The following is a 17,885-nucleotide window of genomic DNA, read 5'->3' as shown; positions in this document are numbered from 1 at the left end:
GTGTGTCACAACCTATGCTGGTGTGTCTACGTCCCCGGAACCTAGCAGTTCGGCTAGAGATCGATAGAATAAGTACTAGGCCTACAAAGAATAAGTACTGGGGTCAATTTCTTCGACTGTAACACTTTAAGGCGGTGCTCCAGTATAGCCGCAGTCAAACAACCGAAACAAATAAAACAATACTATTTGCATTCTCTCAAATGTTGTTGGTTTGGGATTTGGAATCCAAAAGTGCGTTATTTTGAAAATGAAACGAAGAAGATTGGAGGGAAGCGAGGGGATTGAAATGCCGAATCCGTCTTCCCTTCTTTTGAACTTCCCTCTATTTCTGAAGACGAGCTTTGCTCAAAACGCTATATCCTCTTTCTTTCCTTTCCTGAGCGTCTGATAACACATTACTTGTACCACGTCTTCGCGTTGTTGTTTTTTCATGTTTGTTCTTCATTGTTTGGATTCACTATATATCTATATATATATATATATATATATATATATATATATATATATATATATATATATATATATAGGTGAGAAAGTTGGTATGTGAAAGCACGTGGTTGGATGTATAAAAGATAATAAGAGTGAAAAAACTACAGAAGGCTTGTGTTACTTGGTTAAAGTATATGTTTAAATTATGTCAGAAAAATGTTAGAAAAATGTTAGAAAAATGTTAGAAAATCTTTTTGGTATATAAACATTGTATTTTGAGAAATAACCGGTTTCGTGTTGTCTTTTCAAATTTCTATATATATGCATACATACATGCATACACATACATATATATGTATGTTTGTATGTATGTTTGTATTTGTGCGCTTGTATTTGCCCTCCACCACCACCGCCACCACCACAACCATCATTAATAAGATCGTTACTCGTGTATAACTTTCCTGAACTGTATCTATTATCAAACCAATAGAAATAATTTATTTTTATACACAACCGATAAATAATATTCTTTTTCATCTAACCTATCCTTCATTTCTTTAATAATATAATTTGTTCCCTTGCATACTTAAGTATTATTACTTTTATTTTTATTTAGATGTTATACTAAATATATTTTTTTTTACATTTTATACTATACATATTTTCTTTTTATTTACATTTTATACTATACATATTTTCTATTTATTTACATTTTATACTATACATATTTTCATTTTATTTACATTTTATACTATACATATTTTCTTTTTATTTACATTTTATACTATACATATTTTCTTTTTATTTACATTTTATACTATACATATTTTCTTTTTATTTACATTTTATACTATACATATTTTCTTTTTATTTACATTTTATACTATATATATTTTACATATATATGTTTTCTTTAATTTCTATTTATCATTGATTTTTTTTTATCATTCTCATCTTCTTTCTTTACCCTTATCATTTTAGGTTATTTTTATTTTTTGTTTTTTGTTTTGATTTTTTATTTACATTATTTTGTACTAAATGGCATCTTTACTAATATCTAATATTCACCAGCTAGATACACGTAGATTATATATAGGATCTAAATTCTTAAACTTATTAATATTCTCTATGCATCCTTCAAAGAAAAATGTTAACCTTAATTCTATAAGCTCATATGAATCCTGAAGAAGTTTTACCCCATACTGTTAAATATGATACCTTTCTGAGCTTATAACCAAAATTCTTATAATTGCATATCAACTAGAGGTTAAACTGAAACATATATGTATATTTTTCATACCTCTCATTTTCATTTTGAGCTTTACAACTTATAATTTATTTGTATTGTTATGTTTTTTAAAAATTTCTACATCTTTATATCATATAACTAAATTATTCATCCATCCATCTTTCTCCAGTTTCTTCTTTTTTTCAATAATAATGAGAATTATTACTGCAAAAATCCCTAACATATCGCAGAGACATTCTGACTTTCTCCTTATATCATGGTGATTAACCAGTGGAATATTTTGGATTATATAATGCTTAATGTGGATCTAACTTCCTCGAATTGATCCTATATATGTATACGTGCGTATAAATAAATGTTTTTATATGTATTTGTGTTTAAAAAGCGAAAGATAATCCATATGTTACAACCACTCTACACTGCAGGTATAAACTTGTGGGTACGTATACACACACACACACGCCTAAGCCCGCATAGTCACGTACACACTCGTACACGCACCCACATACACAGACCCGCACGCGCACGCACACACGCACACATGCACACACACACACACACTTTCACACACACACTCATACACACACACACTCATACACACACACACAAACACACATAATACATATATATATATATATATATATATATATATATATATATATGAATTGCACAGCGTTTAGAAGTAGTTAGTAGTCAGAGTGTCACACATTTCGATTTGTTTGCGGAAACATTTCGTTCAACTTTAAAAAATAGAAATCGAGAAACAAAAACGAGAAGATAATTCAATGCGAAATAAAGGAGACAAGAAATTTATTCTGTGCGAGAAGTTATAATCATATCCTTACTTGGAAACCGTGTGAAGTGCTATTTATCACAATATAATAAAGAAATATGAATTACTTCCCAGTTAGTCACGACATTCAAAAAGAAAATCTTCACGTAATTACATTCTTAATGCTATTAGTATGCTTGGGCCGTAACGTAGCTTGCAGAGAATATTATGGAATTCGTGTTCCACCACCTGTAACTGCCATTCCAGAAGCTGACAAGTTGACTAAGATGTCAAACATCCGATCAGAAATTGAGTGCTTTGCTCTTTGTATGATATATTCCGAATGTGGTATGATTATTTACAGCGTTTCCGACAACGTATGTATCCTGCGTAAAATCAAGCAACTACCTGGTGCAACATCATTCATTGACATTCCTGCAAACAGTATTTACATCCTACTACAAGCTCGTGAGTAGCTTTTTATACTAGTATGTGTGCTGTGCATAATATTAATTTTCCTTCAACCCTTGATAAACACACTTGTAGGAAAGGCGTCTCAGTTGTGTGTCTTTTTCTTATTGAAGATGGTATCGGAGGTACTAGAGAAATTTGACTGCTGCAATTTCTTATAGGTCAATCGACAACATAAATGTTCATTTTTGGATCATATTACACATGTCCTGAATTAATAATTCTTAAAGTCATTTCATCGGTAGTCATGTCATCTTATCTTAAATCAGTAATGTATCTCTGCCTACCTAACCTCGTCATTTTTTCCTAAGACAGCAGGATGTTTATTTGTTTAAAAGCGATTTAGTTATTTCTAAGATGTCTACCAACTACAAAGGGGCTACCTTTCTGTTTGTACTGTGCATGTGTAAATATAGTGCGCGTCTGTGCACATGTGTTCTTTATGAGCATTGTGTGTCTCAGATTTATATGTTAAGTGACTTGTAGTTTTATATTTCTTAAGAAAACACATTTGTTTCTATAAATTACTTCGATGCTTTCAATAGAAAATAGTTTTATTATCATATACAATAACTGATATGGATAGATAAGACGTACCCCCTCGTAATATGTATTAAAATATTGCAGCACTATCGACTATCACAAAATACATTGGATGTAGAGGGCGTTTCACGGATCCCTGGTTTAAATCAATGTCTCTCCCAGTATGTCTATTTGGGAAAATGCTAGAGCTCCCCGAAATAACGTGCTTTTAGACAAAATTTAATAAAAGGAAGAATAATCTATGGATGGAAGGCTATTCATATTTATCCCTAATATCATATTATTAAATAATGTTTATGTGACCAAATTCTCTCTCTCTCTAGAATAATACTTCCTTCTTATTAAAAGCAGAGTGGCAACAAGGTTTGGATACCAACATTTTTGGAAAAGTTGTTCGGAGGTATCCGCCCTGAGATACCATATTTTCAATTTCTGTGAGCAAATCTTTATATTTTCTGAGCTTGGCAAATTCTTTTTCGGAGATATTATCACAGGGAATACTCATGTCGATCAATAAACAGACATCGTTGATTTCGTCTTCTACAACAATATCCGCTTTATTAGCTGTGATGGTTCGGTCTGTATATACAGGAAAGTCCCCAAGAATCGTTACATTTTTTTTACCTCGGTTACAACTTCAGGGTGGTGATTATACACTTGTACGCAGTTTTGATTTCATTATGCCGACATATCAACCAATGTAGATACTGGCCAAGTCTGTCATGTTTTGATTTGTACTGTTCTGGTACTAAAACTTTACATCCAGAGCTTAGGTGGTCCACTGTTTTAATCACATCATTGCAGAATCGGCATTTCGGATCTACTCCATTTTTCATCACATTGGTTTGGTAGTACCGGGCCAATATGCTTTGGTCTTGAGTAGCCTTGAATTCAGTCTGATCCTACCGCTTTTCGGTTTGACAGTTTTGGTACCTGTGCAATTACATCTTTCGTTGTTATGTGTACATTATCTTGACGTAGAGTCTCCGAAGGATGGTGTTCGGATCTCACAGAAGGAATCCACTCAGTACCGTGTTTGTGAGAAACTTCTTGCTCTCAGATGTTATTCCAAAACTGGCGGGTTTCCTCTGCTTCAGGAAGTATATTATTTTCTATATCTTTTCCTAAACTCATAAAAACTACTTCTGGTCATTTAAGAATAATTTGTTTTGCTTGAACTGCGATATGCCATCAGCGTAACGTTGCACCGTTAGTGTTTCTGCCCGGAAAAATTGTTTTAGGGTTTCGATAACACTTTTGAACCCTTTCTTTTCTATTTGGTATTTCACGTCAAGATATGTCCTTGCACCTTTTTTAGCATTTTTCCATTGCTCTTTCGACCATTCATCTATGCGGCTCAGATCTTAACACAAAGTTTTAATATCGCCTTCAATTCTCCGCTCTCTTTATGGCTCCTTCTGTCCGTCTGCTTTCTTCTCTTTCTTTCCAACCAGTTCACCTACTAAAATTGAAGCGGATCTGATCAAGTCCCTTGTTTCCGTTAGATCTTATTTGATTCATGAGTCCACTTTCGGTAATCTGTTACATACCCAGTTGCTTCCGAAGTTCTAATGATCTTTTTCTATTACGTATTTATCTATAATTTATTTCTCGAATTTCTCTTCTATGTCCTGTGTTACATCCCTTCATGTAGTAATATTTCATTTTGATCGATCTAAACCCAACCTCATTTGTTTCTGTGTGCTGCAACCCGTCCTTCGATATTGTCCTCCATGTCTTGGGTCCTTGTGGCCAATAAAAGAAATCATCATCATTATTAGTATTATTATTATTTTCATATACACGCAACAGATTAGACTGTTGGAAAATAAAAAATCCTACCATCGGGCTACAACAAGTAAAATTAGATGCCAAGAACCCACTTATGTATCCTAACTGTCCCTTATAACACTGTTTTCTGCAGATGTACTAATCGTTTGTGTACTGATTAAAAACAGCATGCCTAGCCGAGGTAACAATCAAAAGAGGTATCTTCCAAGGACACTCTTGTTCACCTCAGTTATTTGTTATAGCTATGATCCCACTTTCTGTAGTCCTACGTGAAATCAACGTGCACTATGACTGACCTGAGCAAGAACGTACCTCGTCTCAACCACCTTTCCTTCACGGATGATTTAAAGCTGTCCGCAAAAACAGAGCCTGAAATTGAGAGGCTGGTTGAGACTGTGCAGATGTGCAGCAACGATATAGGCGTGGAATTCGGTATCTCGAAATGTGCAGTACTTACTTTGAAGCGTGGTAAATGAGTAAATTGTAGGGGCATAGAATTGCCAAACGGAGAGAGAATGGAAGACCCGGATGATGGTGGGTACAAGTACCTTGGGATCGTGGTGCTGGACAATATCTTGCGCAGAGAAATGAAAGACAAGGTCATCACTGCATATTTCAAACGCCTTAAACTTCTCTTGAAATCAAAATTCAAATCAAGGAACATTGTGACTGCCATCAGCATAGGGCTGTTGCTGTAGTCCGCTATAGTGCATCCATCCTGAGGTGAACACAAGCGGAGATTGACCAACTCGAATGCACTACCCGAAAGACAATGACAATGCATAGTGCTCTCCGCCGTAAAGCAAATGTACACTGGCTCTACATGAAGAGAGGTAAGGGTGGACGTGGGCTGATGAGAGTACGGGTGTGCATCAACAGTGAAAGAAGGAACATGGCAAAATATTTGGTACACTGCAAAGAAGACTTGCTACAATATGCTGTTAGTGCAGAAGAAGTTAACAAAAATGGACTTGAGAATGATCGTGAATTCCGAACAAGAACAACCAGCGAGAGATAAGAAACTCTGCTCTGTATGGAATTACATGGTCATTTCCCCCGTGAAATCAACAAATTAAAAGACCAAGGAGCATCACGGAGGTGGCCCCAGATGGGTGACCTGAAAAAGAATACTGAAAGATTAATTATCGCGGCCCAGGACCAGGCATTTAATACCAACTCAGTGAAAAAGAATTTACACCACTCAAGTGCACCTGACCTCTGCGGAATGTTTGGGATGAGGGTCGAAAGTGTACCTCACATTGTTAATGCTTGTGAAAGTCTTGCACAGAAAGAGTACAAGCACAGACACGACAAAGGAGCCCAAGACCTCTACTGACTACTGTGCTATAAGTATGGATATGAGGTTTCGGGTACTTGGTACCAACATACACTGGAAAAGGTAATGGACGAAAAGGGGAAGACAAAAATCCTCTGGGACTTTGATTTCCAGACAGACAAAGGGTTAGAGCACCGAAGGCCAGATATAGTAACTTTTAGGAGGGACAAGCAAGACTGCCTAATAATCGACGTAGCAGTGCCAGGAGATCAACATATCATCATGAAAGAAAGAGAAAAAGTTGATAAATATGGAGACCGGAGAATTAAAATCGCTAAGATGTGGCAGCTACAAGGGTCGAGCATAAAGGTTATCCCTATTTTCATCGGAGTACTGGGTGCAATACCACCCAATCTGAAAAAATATCTCAAAATCTTAGACCCTACAATCTAGACGTATTGCAAAATTCGACATTACTTAGAATTGCACGCGTATTGCGTAAAGTACTGTCTGTCTGAGGTCCTTGTTGTGACTTGACAAACAGTACAAACCCCCGGTAGATAAAATATCTTCAATCAACAACCTCACGATATTGTATACATCTATAATAATAATAATAGTAGTAGTAGTAGTAGTAGTAGTAGTAGTAGTAGTAGTAGTAGTAGTAGTAGTAGTAGTAGTAGTAGTAGTAGTAGTAATAAATGCACTGATACAGTACGAGGCACTGGCTCTCATGGCTTTTGATTTGAACTGATTGGAAGTGTCATCATATACATTGTTTTGTCTTGGTATAAAAGATTGCCTACAGCAAATATGCTGCTCAAAACCACAGATTTGCAACACAGTCTTTTGATCTTAACTAGTTGAGTATGCCCTGTTACTTTGTGGCTGACGATATGTGCATCTCTGATCACGAGCAGCAGTAGTGGGGGAGCATCATAGCCATGTTTTCGGAGTAATTCTTTGGGGTCTGAATAATTCATCTATGGAAACGTGGGTGTTTTGTTCATCATCCTGAAAACAAACCTTATTCAGGAACATTTTGAGTAGGATGGGCTACTCAAATCGAAGAAAATTCTAACTAGGCCCCACCTGCAAAGTCACGTGCTGTTTATCTTGATATAAGATTATCATTTGGTTGTGATGTATGTGCTTGGTGTACACTTATCAGACGAGTAGTCATGGTGGGTATATTAGGCTTTGTATATTTGTACTCCGGTGTCACTTTGACGACGACAATAATAATAATAATAATAATAATAATAATAATAATAATAATAATAATAATAATAATAATAATAATAATGATAATAATAATAATAATAATAATAATAATAATAATAATAATAATAATAATAATAATGATAATAATAATAATAATAATAATTATTATTATTATTATTATTATTATTATTATTATTATTATTATTATTATTATTATTATTATTAATATTATTATCCTTATTATTATTATGATGATGATAATAATAATAATAATAATAATAACAATAACAATAATAACAATAATAATAATAATAATAATAATAATAATAATAATAATAATAATAATAATAATAATAATAATAATAATAACAATAATAATAATAAACGACAAAATGAAACCATTGATCAAGACAAAAAAAATAAAACCAGTTATCGAAAAAACAGTGAAACCATTGATCAAAACAACAAAATGAGACCATTGCTCAAAACAACAAAATGAGACCATTGATCAAAATATCAAAATGAGACCATAAATCAAAACAACAAAATGAAACCATAAATCAAAACAACAAGATGAAACCATAAATCAAAACAACAAGATGAATCCATTGGTCAAAGCAACAAAATGAAACCATCGACGAAAACAACAAAATGAAACCATTGATCATGTTGTCTCTATGTGCAGTCTTCTTGCGCCTACAGAGTATCTCAACAGGCGTGATAGAGCAATACGATATATTCAATGGCTAATTTGCAAAAACCTGGACCTGCCCCATGATAAAAAAAAACTGGTGGGAACACAAACCACCTACAGTGCTTGAAAATGGTCACATCTCAATCCTATGGAACTTTCACAGAAAGATAGATGCGAAGAGGCCAGACATTATATTGAAAGACTTCAGACAAAAATCATGCCTCCTCATTGATATGACTGTCCCAATCGACATAAATGTATCTGTCAAGACCTACCAAAAACTGAGCAATTATAAAGATCTTGAAATAGAAATTGGTGAACAATGGGACCTCAGGAGTAAAAGAATACCTATTGTCATACTAATAACAAAAGGGACTGATTTCTACCTAGCTCAGATACCAGGAAACCTCAAAATGGCAGAAATTCAAAAGACAGTGCTCATGGGAACTGCCCAAATCCTACGTAAAATACTGTCCATGTAATCTCAAATTTAAAACAAACTCATAATTTTCTTATGCCTTCTTAAACATTCTTTAGAACAACACTATGTGCAAAGCCAAATGTATGACACCCTAGGAATAACTCCTAACATGAACTTCTAGCTTGCTGTCTCTTGAGGTCTCTGGGTGAGACTTGGAGTCAACTTGTACAAATACAAAGCGAAAGTCAAACGCATAATAATAATAATAATAATAATAATAATAATAATAATAATAATAATAATAATAATAATAATAATAATAATAATAATAATAATAATAATAATAATAACAGCAACAATAATAATAATAACAATAACATCAACAACAACAACAAAACTCTTACTAAAAACTCAACTAAGCTCCAAAACTTGCATTGAAACCATTAGCATCCTGGCACTTCCAGTAGTCCAATACAATTTTAGCATCATTAACTGGAATGCTACAGAACTCCAACGCCTGGACAGTAAGAAAAGAAAACTCCTAACATCTAAGAATATGCACCACCCGGAAGCAGACGTTGATCGTCTGTCCCTACCTAGAAACAATGGGTGAAGAGAAATGATGCATGTAGAACTGTGCTATAAGTCCTCCACAACAGCAATGAACAAGTACTTACCAAATACAGAGGACTGGATACTGCGGCTAGTGTGCGTATACGAAAGCAGCAAAAAATCACATTATATCATGCTTGTTGAGATACTCTGTAGACGCAAGAAGACCGCACATGAAGACAACATGATCAATGGCTTCATTTTGTTGTTGATATCCACGACATGTTGGGCTACTGCCGTTCTTTAAAATGTTGGCCTGGTAGTTCTTTGTATATAGGCATTGATCTTGAGCAGCTATGATAAAACATTCTGTATCTGATTTTAAGCCAGAAGACACTAAGTGCTTTGTCAACATTGGCACTATTAGCTCCCTATGGGTATTTCCCATTGAGAGGTTTTTGTTGTTTCCGGTACGTCTAATTCTAAGATTTGTTGTATTTGGAATTCACTTAGATATTCCTGTGCCTGTTTTGTTAGAGTATGATGCTTTCTTGTTTTCATACTTTAAAACAAGTTTTAACTTCCAGTCATCAGAGTTTTTCAGGTAGGTATCTAGGCCAATTGTGGCAATCTTCATTGTTAATTCCAGGTGTAAAAGTCCACGTCCACCCTCTTTACTTGGCAGGCATAGTTTTTCTGTATCTCTCTTAGGTTGGTGCATTCTATGCATTGTTATGTATTGTCAACAATTCTCGTATTTTTCTGTCAAGTTTACATATTTCAGTAACAGACCAGTTAATGATATTGAAACTGTAAGTCACGACCGGCATGGCTAAAGTATTGATCGCTTCGATCCTGTTTCTTGTATTCGGTTCTGTCTTTAGTATTGCCCTTACATTGCGATAACATTCTCTTCTGATCCTTTCCTGCATTATTCAATGTTTGATTCCATCACCTTCAAATAACCCTAGGTATCTGTAGCTCTCTGATGGTTCCAACTCCTTTATGACATTCAGCTGGTCAAGATTAACGTTTGATGTTTCTGTCATTTTTCCTTTGATAAATGTAGCTTTTGCAGATTTATCGTAGCCAAATTGCATCCTGATGTCATCACGGAATTGTTTACCAATCGCTAGTGAGCTCTGTAGCTGTTGGTAATTTTTTTTCTCTTTTTTTTGCGAAGAGCTTTAAATCATCCATGTAAATGAGATGATTTATATTTTTATCAAACATTTTATAGCCGTATTGTATATCATCGAGCAATTTCGAGGGAGTTATTAAGTCTAGACAAAAAAGTATTTGTGATAGAGAGTCACCCTGGAAAATGCCAAAGTAAATGCCATTTTATACATTTTCAGACATTTCTTAATCCAGCTGCGTGTTAGACAATCAAAAGATATTTTATGGTCTATCCAGGCTATCGACAAGTTTTTGTGTCGTTTGTGAAAATTTTCCATGATCATCTTATTGATCAATAGATTTTTACAACCATAAGACACCCGATAGCATCCTTTTTGCTCATTAGGGAATATCCCACTTTAAAATACTCTAGTTATATTCAGTGAACACAGATGTTAGTATTATATACATTGTTGTTAAGCAGGTGATGGGTCTATAATTGTCTGGTTTATTTCATTCTTCATTTTCTGAAAGGAAGAATGTAACACCAAGAGGGTATCATACTAGGCTGTTTCAAAACATTGTTGTAAAGCTTTGTGGCTTTCTGGGAAGGCACTCAACCAGAAGTTAGGAATTTTATCTTTTCCTGGAGACTTCCATTTGCTTAACTTCCTGAGAGTGCAGATCTTACATTCTCCACCTTGATACCCTCCCACTTTTGCTCTTCTAAGGAGTCCAAGTCTGTAGATATTCTATTAATCCAAGGGGACTTTTCATTGTATGTTTTTCTTCTGCCCAAATTTTATTCCAAAATTCCTGCACTTCTTCCTTTGATGGAACAGACTTTACTGTAACTAGTATTTTCCCTATCTTTCTGTAAAACTGTTTTGAGTTATTTTTGAATATGTTGTTGTCCTAGAAGAATCTAACGCGCTTTTCATACCTTGCTATGCGGCAGCTTTAGCACATACCTTTCGCTTGATAGTTTCTATGGTGGTATCGATGTCAAGTACGGTTTTCATATTATGTTCTTTCTATAAGTTTCGGATTTGATAGTCTTGTCAAACTTAAGGTTTTTAAACATTCTATGTCAGACATAAGTAGCTGAATTTGGTGTTGAATACGCTCTTGCCAAGTAGGCGTTTGTGGGGTTGTTTTCTAATCTTTTCGCCACATAGAATCGTTGAGATTTTCGCGGATGCATAGTACAGGTGGGTGAGATCTGTAATATCTACATCATTAGCTGAAATTATATCCTTAAGTGCAACGCGGATTTTTCAATTCCTTTCAGGTTTTTGTTAGAATAGCAAATTTTTGGGAGGGTGTCACGTTCATTCATTCTTTAATTTTTAGCCATTCAATCATGATTTGATTTTTTTATATCATGTAGTTCTGTTGGGTCAATTTCTGAGTGACTTTCTTCATCTATTTGATTTTCATCCGTCTTAGTGTTTATTAGCTCTTTCAATCATTACTGCATTTTTATCAAACCTAGGCTGGTCTATAATTATTTCCTCTGTAGTATCTTCTTTAGCTGCAGCTTCGTTCCTTTTATACTTTACTGATTGTTTAATTCGGTCAATCTCTAATTCAGTTAGTAATTTCTTTTTCATAATGTTTCTTCTAACGTTGGCAAGTTTGTTACTGTCTATGTAGGGTCTTACTTCTAGCTGCTTCCGTCTCCCCCTTAGGTAGGTTTGTTTAGTATTAGATTTAATTAGGAATTATTTATTATCTCCCCTAGACCATTTTCATTCATTTTAGTTTGGCTATTTGATGACGAGTATGGATGGCCATCTGTTGGAATATTCTGGTCATGGGATACTTCCAGCTCTTGTGTTTCGGGAAGATTTGAACTATAGCTGATTTTTCGTATCCGATCTGGTTCCTCGCTGGGGAACGCGCCTCTTGGTGAAGTGTGTGAAGAACGACCCGGTCTGTAATTTGCTTTGTTATCATTGATTAGGTTTTCGGTATTCTTTTTTAGGTCACCCTTCTGGAGCCACCTTCAAGATGCTTCCTGATCTTTTCAGTCGTTGGTTTCACGGTGGAACAGACCTTGTAATTTCATGCGGAGTGGGGTTTCTTCTCTCTCGTTGGCTGTTCTTGATGGGAATTCATGAGCACTCTCAAATCTATTTTTGTTAAACCCTTCTTCATGAGCTGCATACTGTAGCAAGTCTTGTTTGCTGTTTATTAAATATTCTGCCATGTTTTCTCTTTCACTGTTGATGCACACCCGTACACTAATCAGCCCACGTTCACCTTTATCCACCCCACTTCATGTAGATCTTTAGAACCTATTTGCCTTAGGGTGGACGGTATCATACATTGTCATTGTCTTCCATGCAATGCGATCGAGTTGGTTAACCTCCACTTGTGTCCATTTCAGGATGAGTGCACTATAGCGGACTACAGCAACAGCCCATATGTTGATGACAGTCACAATGTTCCTTGATTTGGGTTTTGATTTCAAGAGAAGTTTTGAGGCGCTTGAAATATGCAGTAATGACCTTCTCTTTCATTTCTATGTGAAAGATATTGTCCAATGCCAGGATCCCATGGTACTTGTACCAATCATCATCCCAGTCGTCTTTTCTCTCACTGTTTGGCAATTGAATGGATGTTGGTTTTCACAGCGATAATCCTCTTCTCAGTACATGAGTCGTTCCAGTTAACACGATTTTTTGCACTTCCTGTAGGGATGGTAAGCCTGGTATCATTTTCAAATAGGTTTCAGTACTATTTTTTATCATTCCTAGAGCTCCTACAATCACTGGTACGGTAGTCGCCTTGAGATGCCACTATTACTATTATCATTATTGTTGTTGTTGTTGTTGTTGTTCTAACGCTGGAGATGTAGTACAGTGTCAGCTGTTCACTACCAGTGAACTAAGGTAACACCTCTTATTTTTCGAGCACCTTCCGAAGTATTCGAGCGGTCCCAAGCAGTGCTGTTTTCTGCAAGTGCTCCTCCCTTATTGCAGCCCCTTTTGTTCCACATACTTTTCGAGATTTTTTGCTCACTGTTCCCAGGGCTCCAATAGTTATTGGTACTACTGCTACCTTTTTCCTCGACCACAACTGCTTAACTTCCCAAGCTAACCTGTCATATTTCTCGACTTTTCTTTCTTCCTTATAGCATACATTGTTGTCGGCTGCGCATGCTATGTCTATCATCCAGCATAGTTTATTTTCTTTCTCAATTAAGACTATGTCCGGCTTCCTATTCTCAATCTAATGGTCGCACTGAATTATAAAATCCCATAGGATCTTTGCATTTCCATTTTCGACAATGCCTTCAGGTTTGTGGTCGTAACAATCTTTTGCTCTGTCAAGTCCATACTTGTTGCAAAGTGTCCAATGGACAAGCCTGGCTATATTGTCGAGGCGTCTCTTATATTCCTTCTCGGCTAGTGGCGTACATTGGCTGGTAATATGCCATGCGATTACCCCTGCTCCATATCTAAGGAGTGAAACCGCCCAGGTGTTGAGAACTTCGATCTTATTCCTTCCGTTTAATTTCGACTTTAGGATCAGTCTCAGTCTGCGTAAGTACTCCTACTTAAATTTTTCTGTCATTTCTTTCTCCATCAATTTCTCCATTTCCAAAATCCCCATGTACTTATAGCCCGTCTCTTCTATTTGATTCATAACCTCCCCCGACTGTATCATTAGTCTGTCCATACATTTGATTTAGCCTTTTTTCAATACTAACACACAACACTTTCTCAGCCCGAACTCCGTTCTGATATCAGCACTGAAGGTATACACCGTATCAATGAGGGAACTGACTTGGGCTTCATCTTTACCATAACGTTTGAGTTATCCATGACTAATAAATGGTTGACTTTTTATTGGCGACTTTTGAATACATATCCTGATTTTGCTTTCCTCAGAATCAGTGTCAGTGGTATCAAGCACAGTACAAAGATCAGTGGAGACAGGCAATCTCCGTGGAAGATGCCCCTCCTAATTTCTACTGTCCCTAAACTTCTTCCGTATGCTGTGAGGTCCGTCTTCCAATTCACCATACTTTTTCCAAGCAATCGCTCAACATTCGATGCAATCCCAAACAGGTTCATACACTCTATAAACCAAGAATGTGGGATCATATCCTACGCCTTACGATAGTCGATCCATGACATGGCTAAGATACTTTTCCTCCTCTTGCAGTCTCTGAGTACAGTTTTATCTATCAGGAGTTGATCCTTGGTACCTCTGCACTTACGCTTGCAACCTTTCTGCTAATGTAGCTGGACTCCATTTTTTTCTAGATGTTCGTACATTGACGTATTCCAGTCAATAACTTCCATTTTCGATGTTTTACAAGCACAGTACTGTCCTACCTAATGTCAACCAATCTGGTGTCGCTTGGTCGGAATTTAACAAGGTGTGCATGACATCCACCAAATTTTTTGATCCAGTAGCCTTGAACTCCATCTGGTCCCGGGGCCTTCCAGTTGCTCATTTTTTTGCTGATTTCCTTCACTTCCCTCACTAAAATGACTAGTTCTGCCTGTTCTTGCAAACATTCGGCATCGTTCTTGTGCTCTTTGTCTTTGCTCCAGATCTCACTCCAAAACCTTTGACTTTCATTGTTATATGGTATCAATTTTACATCTGGACACTCTCCATCTATTTCTTTATAGAATCTCTTCTGATCTCTGAATAACCTATTCTGGTGGTAACCCTTCATTCTTTGGTCGTATCTTACCATCTTTGCTTTCTTTGCAACGAGGCGCTGTTGCCGGAGATAAATCTATGAAAAAAAAATATGTTTATTTCTAAATTTGAGATTTCATAGACAGAAGTTCCACATTTTGGCAATTTCTATTTCAAGATCTTTATATTTGCTCAGTTTTGGTAGAACTTGACAGATACATTTATGTCGATTGGGACAGTCATATCAATGAGGAGGCATGATTTTTGTCTGAAATTTTTCAATATACGGTCTGGCCTATTCGCATCTATCTTTCTGTCAGTTTGAATGGTGAAATTCCAGAGGAGTGAGATGTGATAATTTTCAAGCACTGGAGGTGGGCTGTGTTCCCACCAGTTTTTATCATGGGGCAGGTCCGGGCTTTTGCAAATTTTCCAGTGAATATATTGTGCTGTTGAGATACTCTGTGGGTGCAATAAGACTGCACAAGGAGACAACATGATCAATGGTTTCATTTTGTTGTTGACATTACACGACATGTTGGGCTACTACCGTTCTTTAATATGTTGGCCTAGTAGTTTCCTATAGGTAGACATTTATCTTAGACTACTATGATAAACTCTTCTACTGATTTTAAACCAGAAGACACTAACAATTGATGGGTAAGGGCTTTGTCAACATCGGCACTATTAGCTCTCTTTGGGCATTTGCCATTGAATGGTTTTTCTTGCCATTTATCAGTAAGAATATCTAAGGCAGTAGTTTTAGCATGAATTTTCATACGCTTAGCTTTTTCTGATCCAGTAGCTGATTTTTTGTATCTAGTTTGATTCGTCATTGGGATGTGCAACCCTCGTTTAGGCGGGATCAGCTAATCCAGTTTGTGTTTATGGTTGGTTCAGAGAGTATTTCACTTTGCATATCAGTTATATTAAAAAGTAGGTTTGTACAGTATTAGATTTGTTTGTGAGGAAATATATATCTGTTGGAATATTCCGGTTGTGGGGTACTTCCAGCTCCTGTGTTTTTGGAAGAGTTGAACCAGTAACTGATTTTTCGTATCTAGTCTGATAACTCACTGGGTTACACGACCATTGTTTATACGGTTGACGACAGTTCCGGTTTGTATTTTGCTTTGTTATCATTGAAGCATGACGAGCTTGGACGTTGACAGTAGGAGACGGATCTGTCTATTTAGGTTTTTTTTTTTAGACAACACTACCTCCGAGTTCTCTGAATGAAAACATTGCTCGTAACGTAGCTTCTTAAGGCTAACAGATCTGTATTGTTTTTGTTGATAGATTTTTCTCCAGGCATAGTTTTTTGTGGTGTTTTTAAACTTATGAATTGTTCACTCTATCTGTGTTAGTTCGGAAAATAAAAAAATGGTTTTGCTTTGTGTTTTCGTTTTTGCTTCATCTGTGACACGTGCTTTCGTATGCGTGTATGTGATTCCTGTAAACATTGGGATGTATATAGGATTGTGTAGACATTCGAGTGTATGTGTAATGACTCAATTTATGTTCTTTCTGTTTTGTTCCATTTATATTTTATAATTTGTAAACTTTCCGGTGTTGATTTCGCATGTGTGCTTCGCACATGTTTCACTGGGACATCGTGTATAAGAGAAACTGTGCTTTGTGTGGCAGTAAAATTTCGTTTTTGTGATCATTTTCCTTAAAAACCGTTTCCTTCAACTTTTGCACAGGTTCTTTTATCCCATTCCACCGATGTTATTAGATTAGATTTGTTTTTTATAGAGAGCCCGGTGTAGCACATCCATGTTGTTATTCAGTGTGGAGCACTTTTTCAGTTATTCCTTATTATTATTATTATTATTATTACTACTACTACTACTACTACTACTACTACTACTACTACTACTACTACTACTACTACTACTATTATTATTATTATTATTATTGTTATTGTTGTTGCCGTCGTCGTGGTCGTCATCATCAACATCATCATCATCATTATTTTTATTATTATCATTATTATTCCTTCGTAACACAGTGCGAGATTTCCAGTTGCCTTAAGAAGTCTTGAAGTCTCAATGGGATTGAGCCCAACGCTCCGATCACCACTGGTATCACTTTTACACTACCCTCTCGCATTCTATACAGTCTTGCCATTTCCATTTTCAATTCGGAGTACTTGGTGATTTTTTCAACCTCTTTACTCACAACATTCATATCATTTGGTATAGCTACATCAATGTCTATTTTTTTTCAATATGACGATATCCGGCTGACAGTTTTTGATTACCGATCCGTCTGGAAATCATAGTCCCAAAGTATCGTTACTTTTCCATCCTCCTGCATAACTTTACATGCTACATGGTCACACCAGTTATCTGTTCCTTCATATTGGTATTTACGGCATAAGAGCCAGTGAAGATACACACACTTTATTGTGGCGGCGTTTGTATTCTTTTTGTGCAAGCCTCTCACATCCACTTACCAAGTGGATCACATTTTCCACACTCTTTCCACAGAGTTTGCATTTCTGGGTGTCAGAAGTTTTATAGATGTTATACTTCACTGAACTGGTAGCGAAAACATGGTCTTGTACAGCAATGATAAGGCTTTCGGTGGTACACTTCAAATCATCTCGCTCAAGACATGCCAACAATGCTGTATTATCCTTAACGTCTTATGTATTCCTTTCAAACTGTCCAT

The 17,885-nt window shown here is 36.0% G+C and overlaps 1 protein-coding gene across 1 annotated transcript in view; it reads left to right on the top strand.

Annotated features, from left to right (window-relative positions):
* The first annotated feature begins 2,569 nt into the window (after positions 1 to 2,569).
* LOC128248557 (perlucin-like protein) overlaps positions 2,570 to 17,885 on the top strand; it is a 19,998-nt gene continuing 4,682 nt past the window's right edge. Inside the window, exon 1 of the mRNA XM_089360098.1 lies at positions 2,570 to 2,918. Coding sequence (XP_089216224.1) covers positions 2,570 to 2,918 — 349 coding nt within the window. The remainder of the gene's footprint in view (positions 2,919 to 17,885) is intronic.

This window comes from Octopus bimaculoides, chromosome 1, assembly GCF_046866305.1.
Source record: "Octopus bimaculoides isolate indiv1 chromosome 1, ASM4686630v1, whole genome shotgun sequence".
Classification (NCBI taxonomy): domain Eukaryota; kingdom Metazoa; phylum Mollusca; class Cephalopoda; order Octopoda; family Octopodidae; genus Octopus; species Octopus bimaculoides.
The sequence above is the reverse complement of the archived record's forward strand: the minus strand, read 5'-3'. Positions and strand labels throughout refer to the sequence as shown.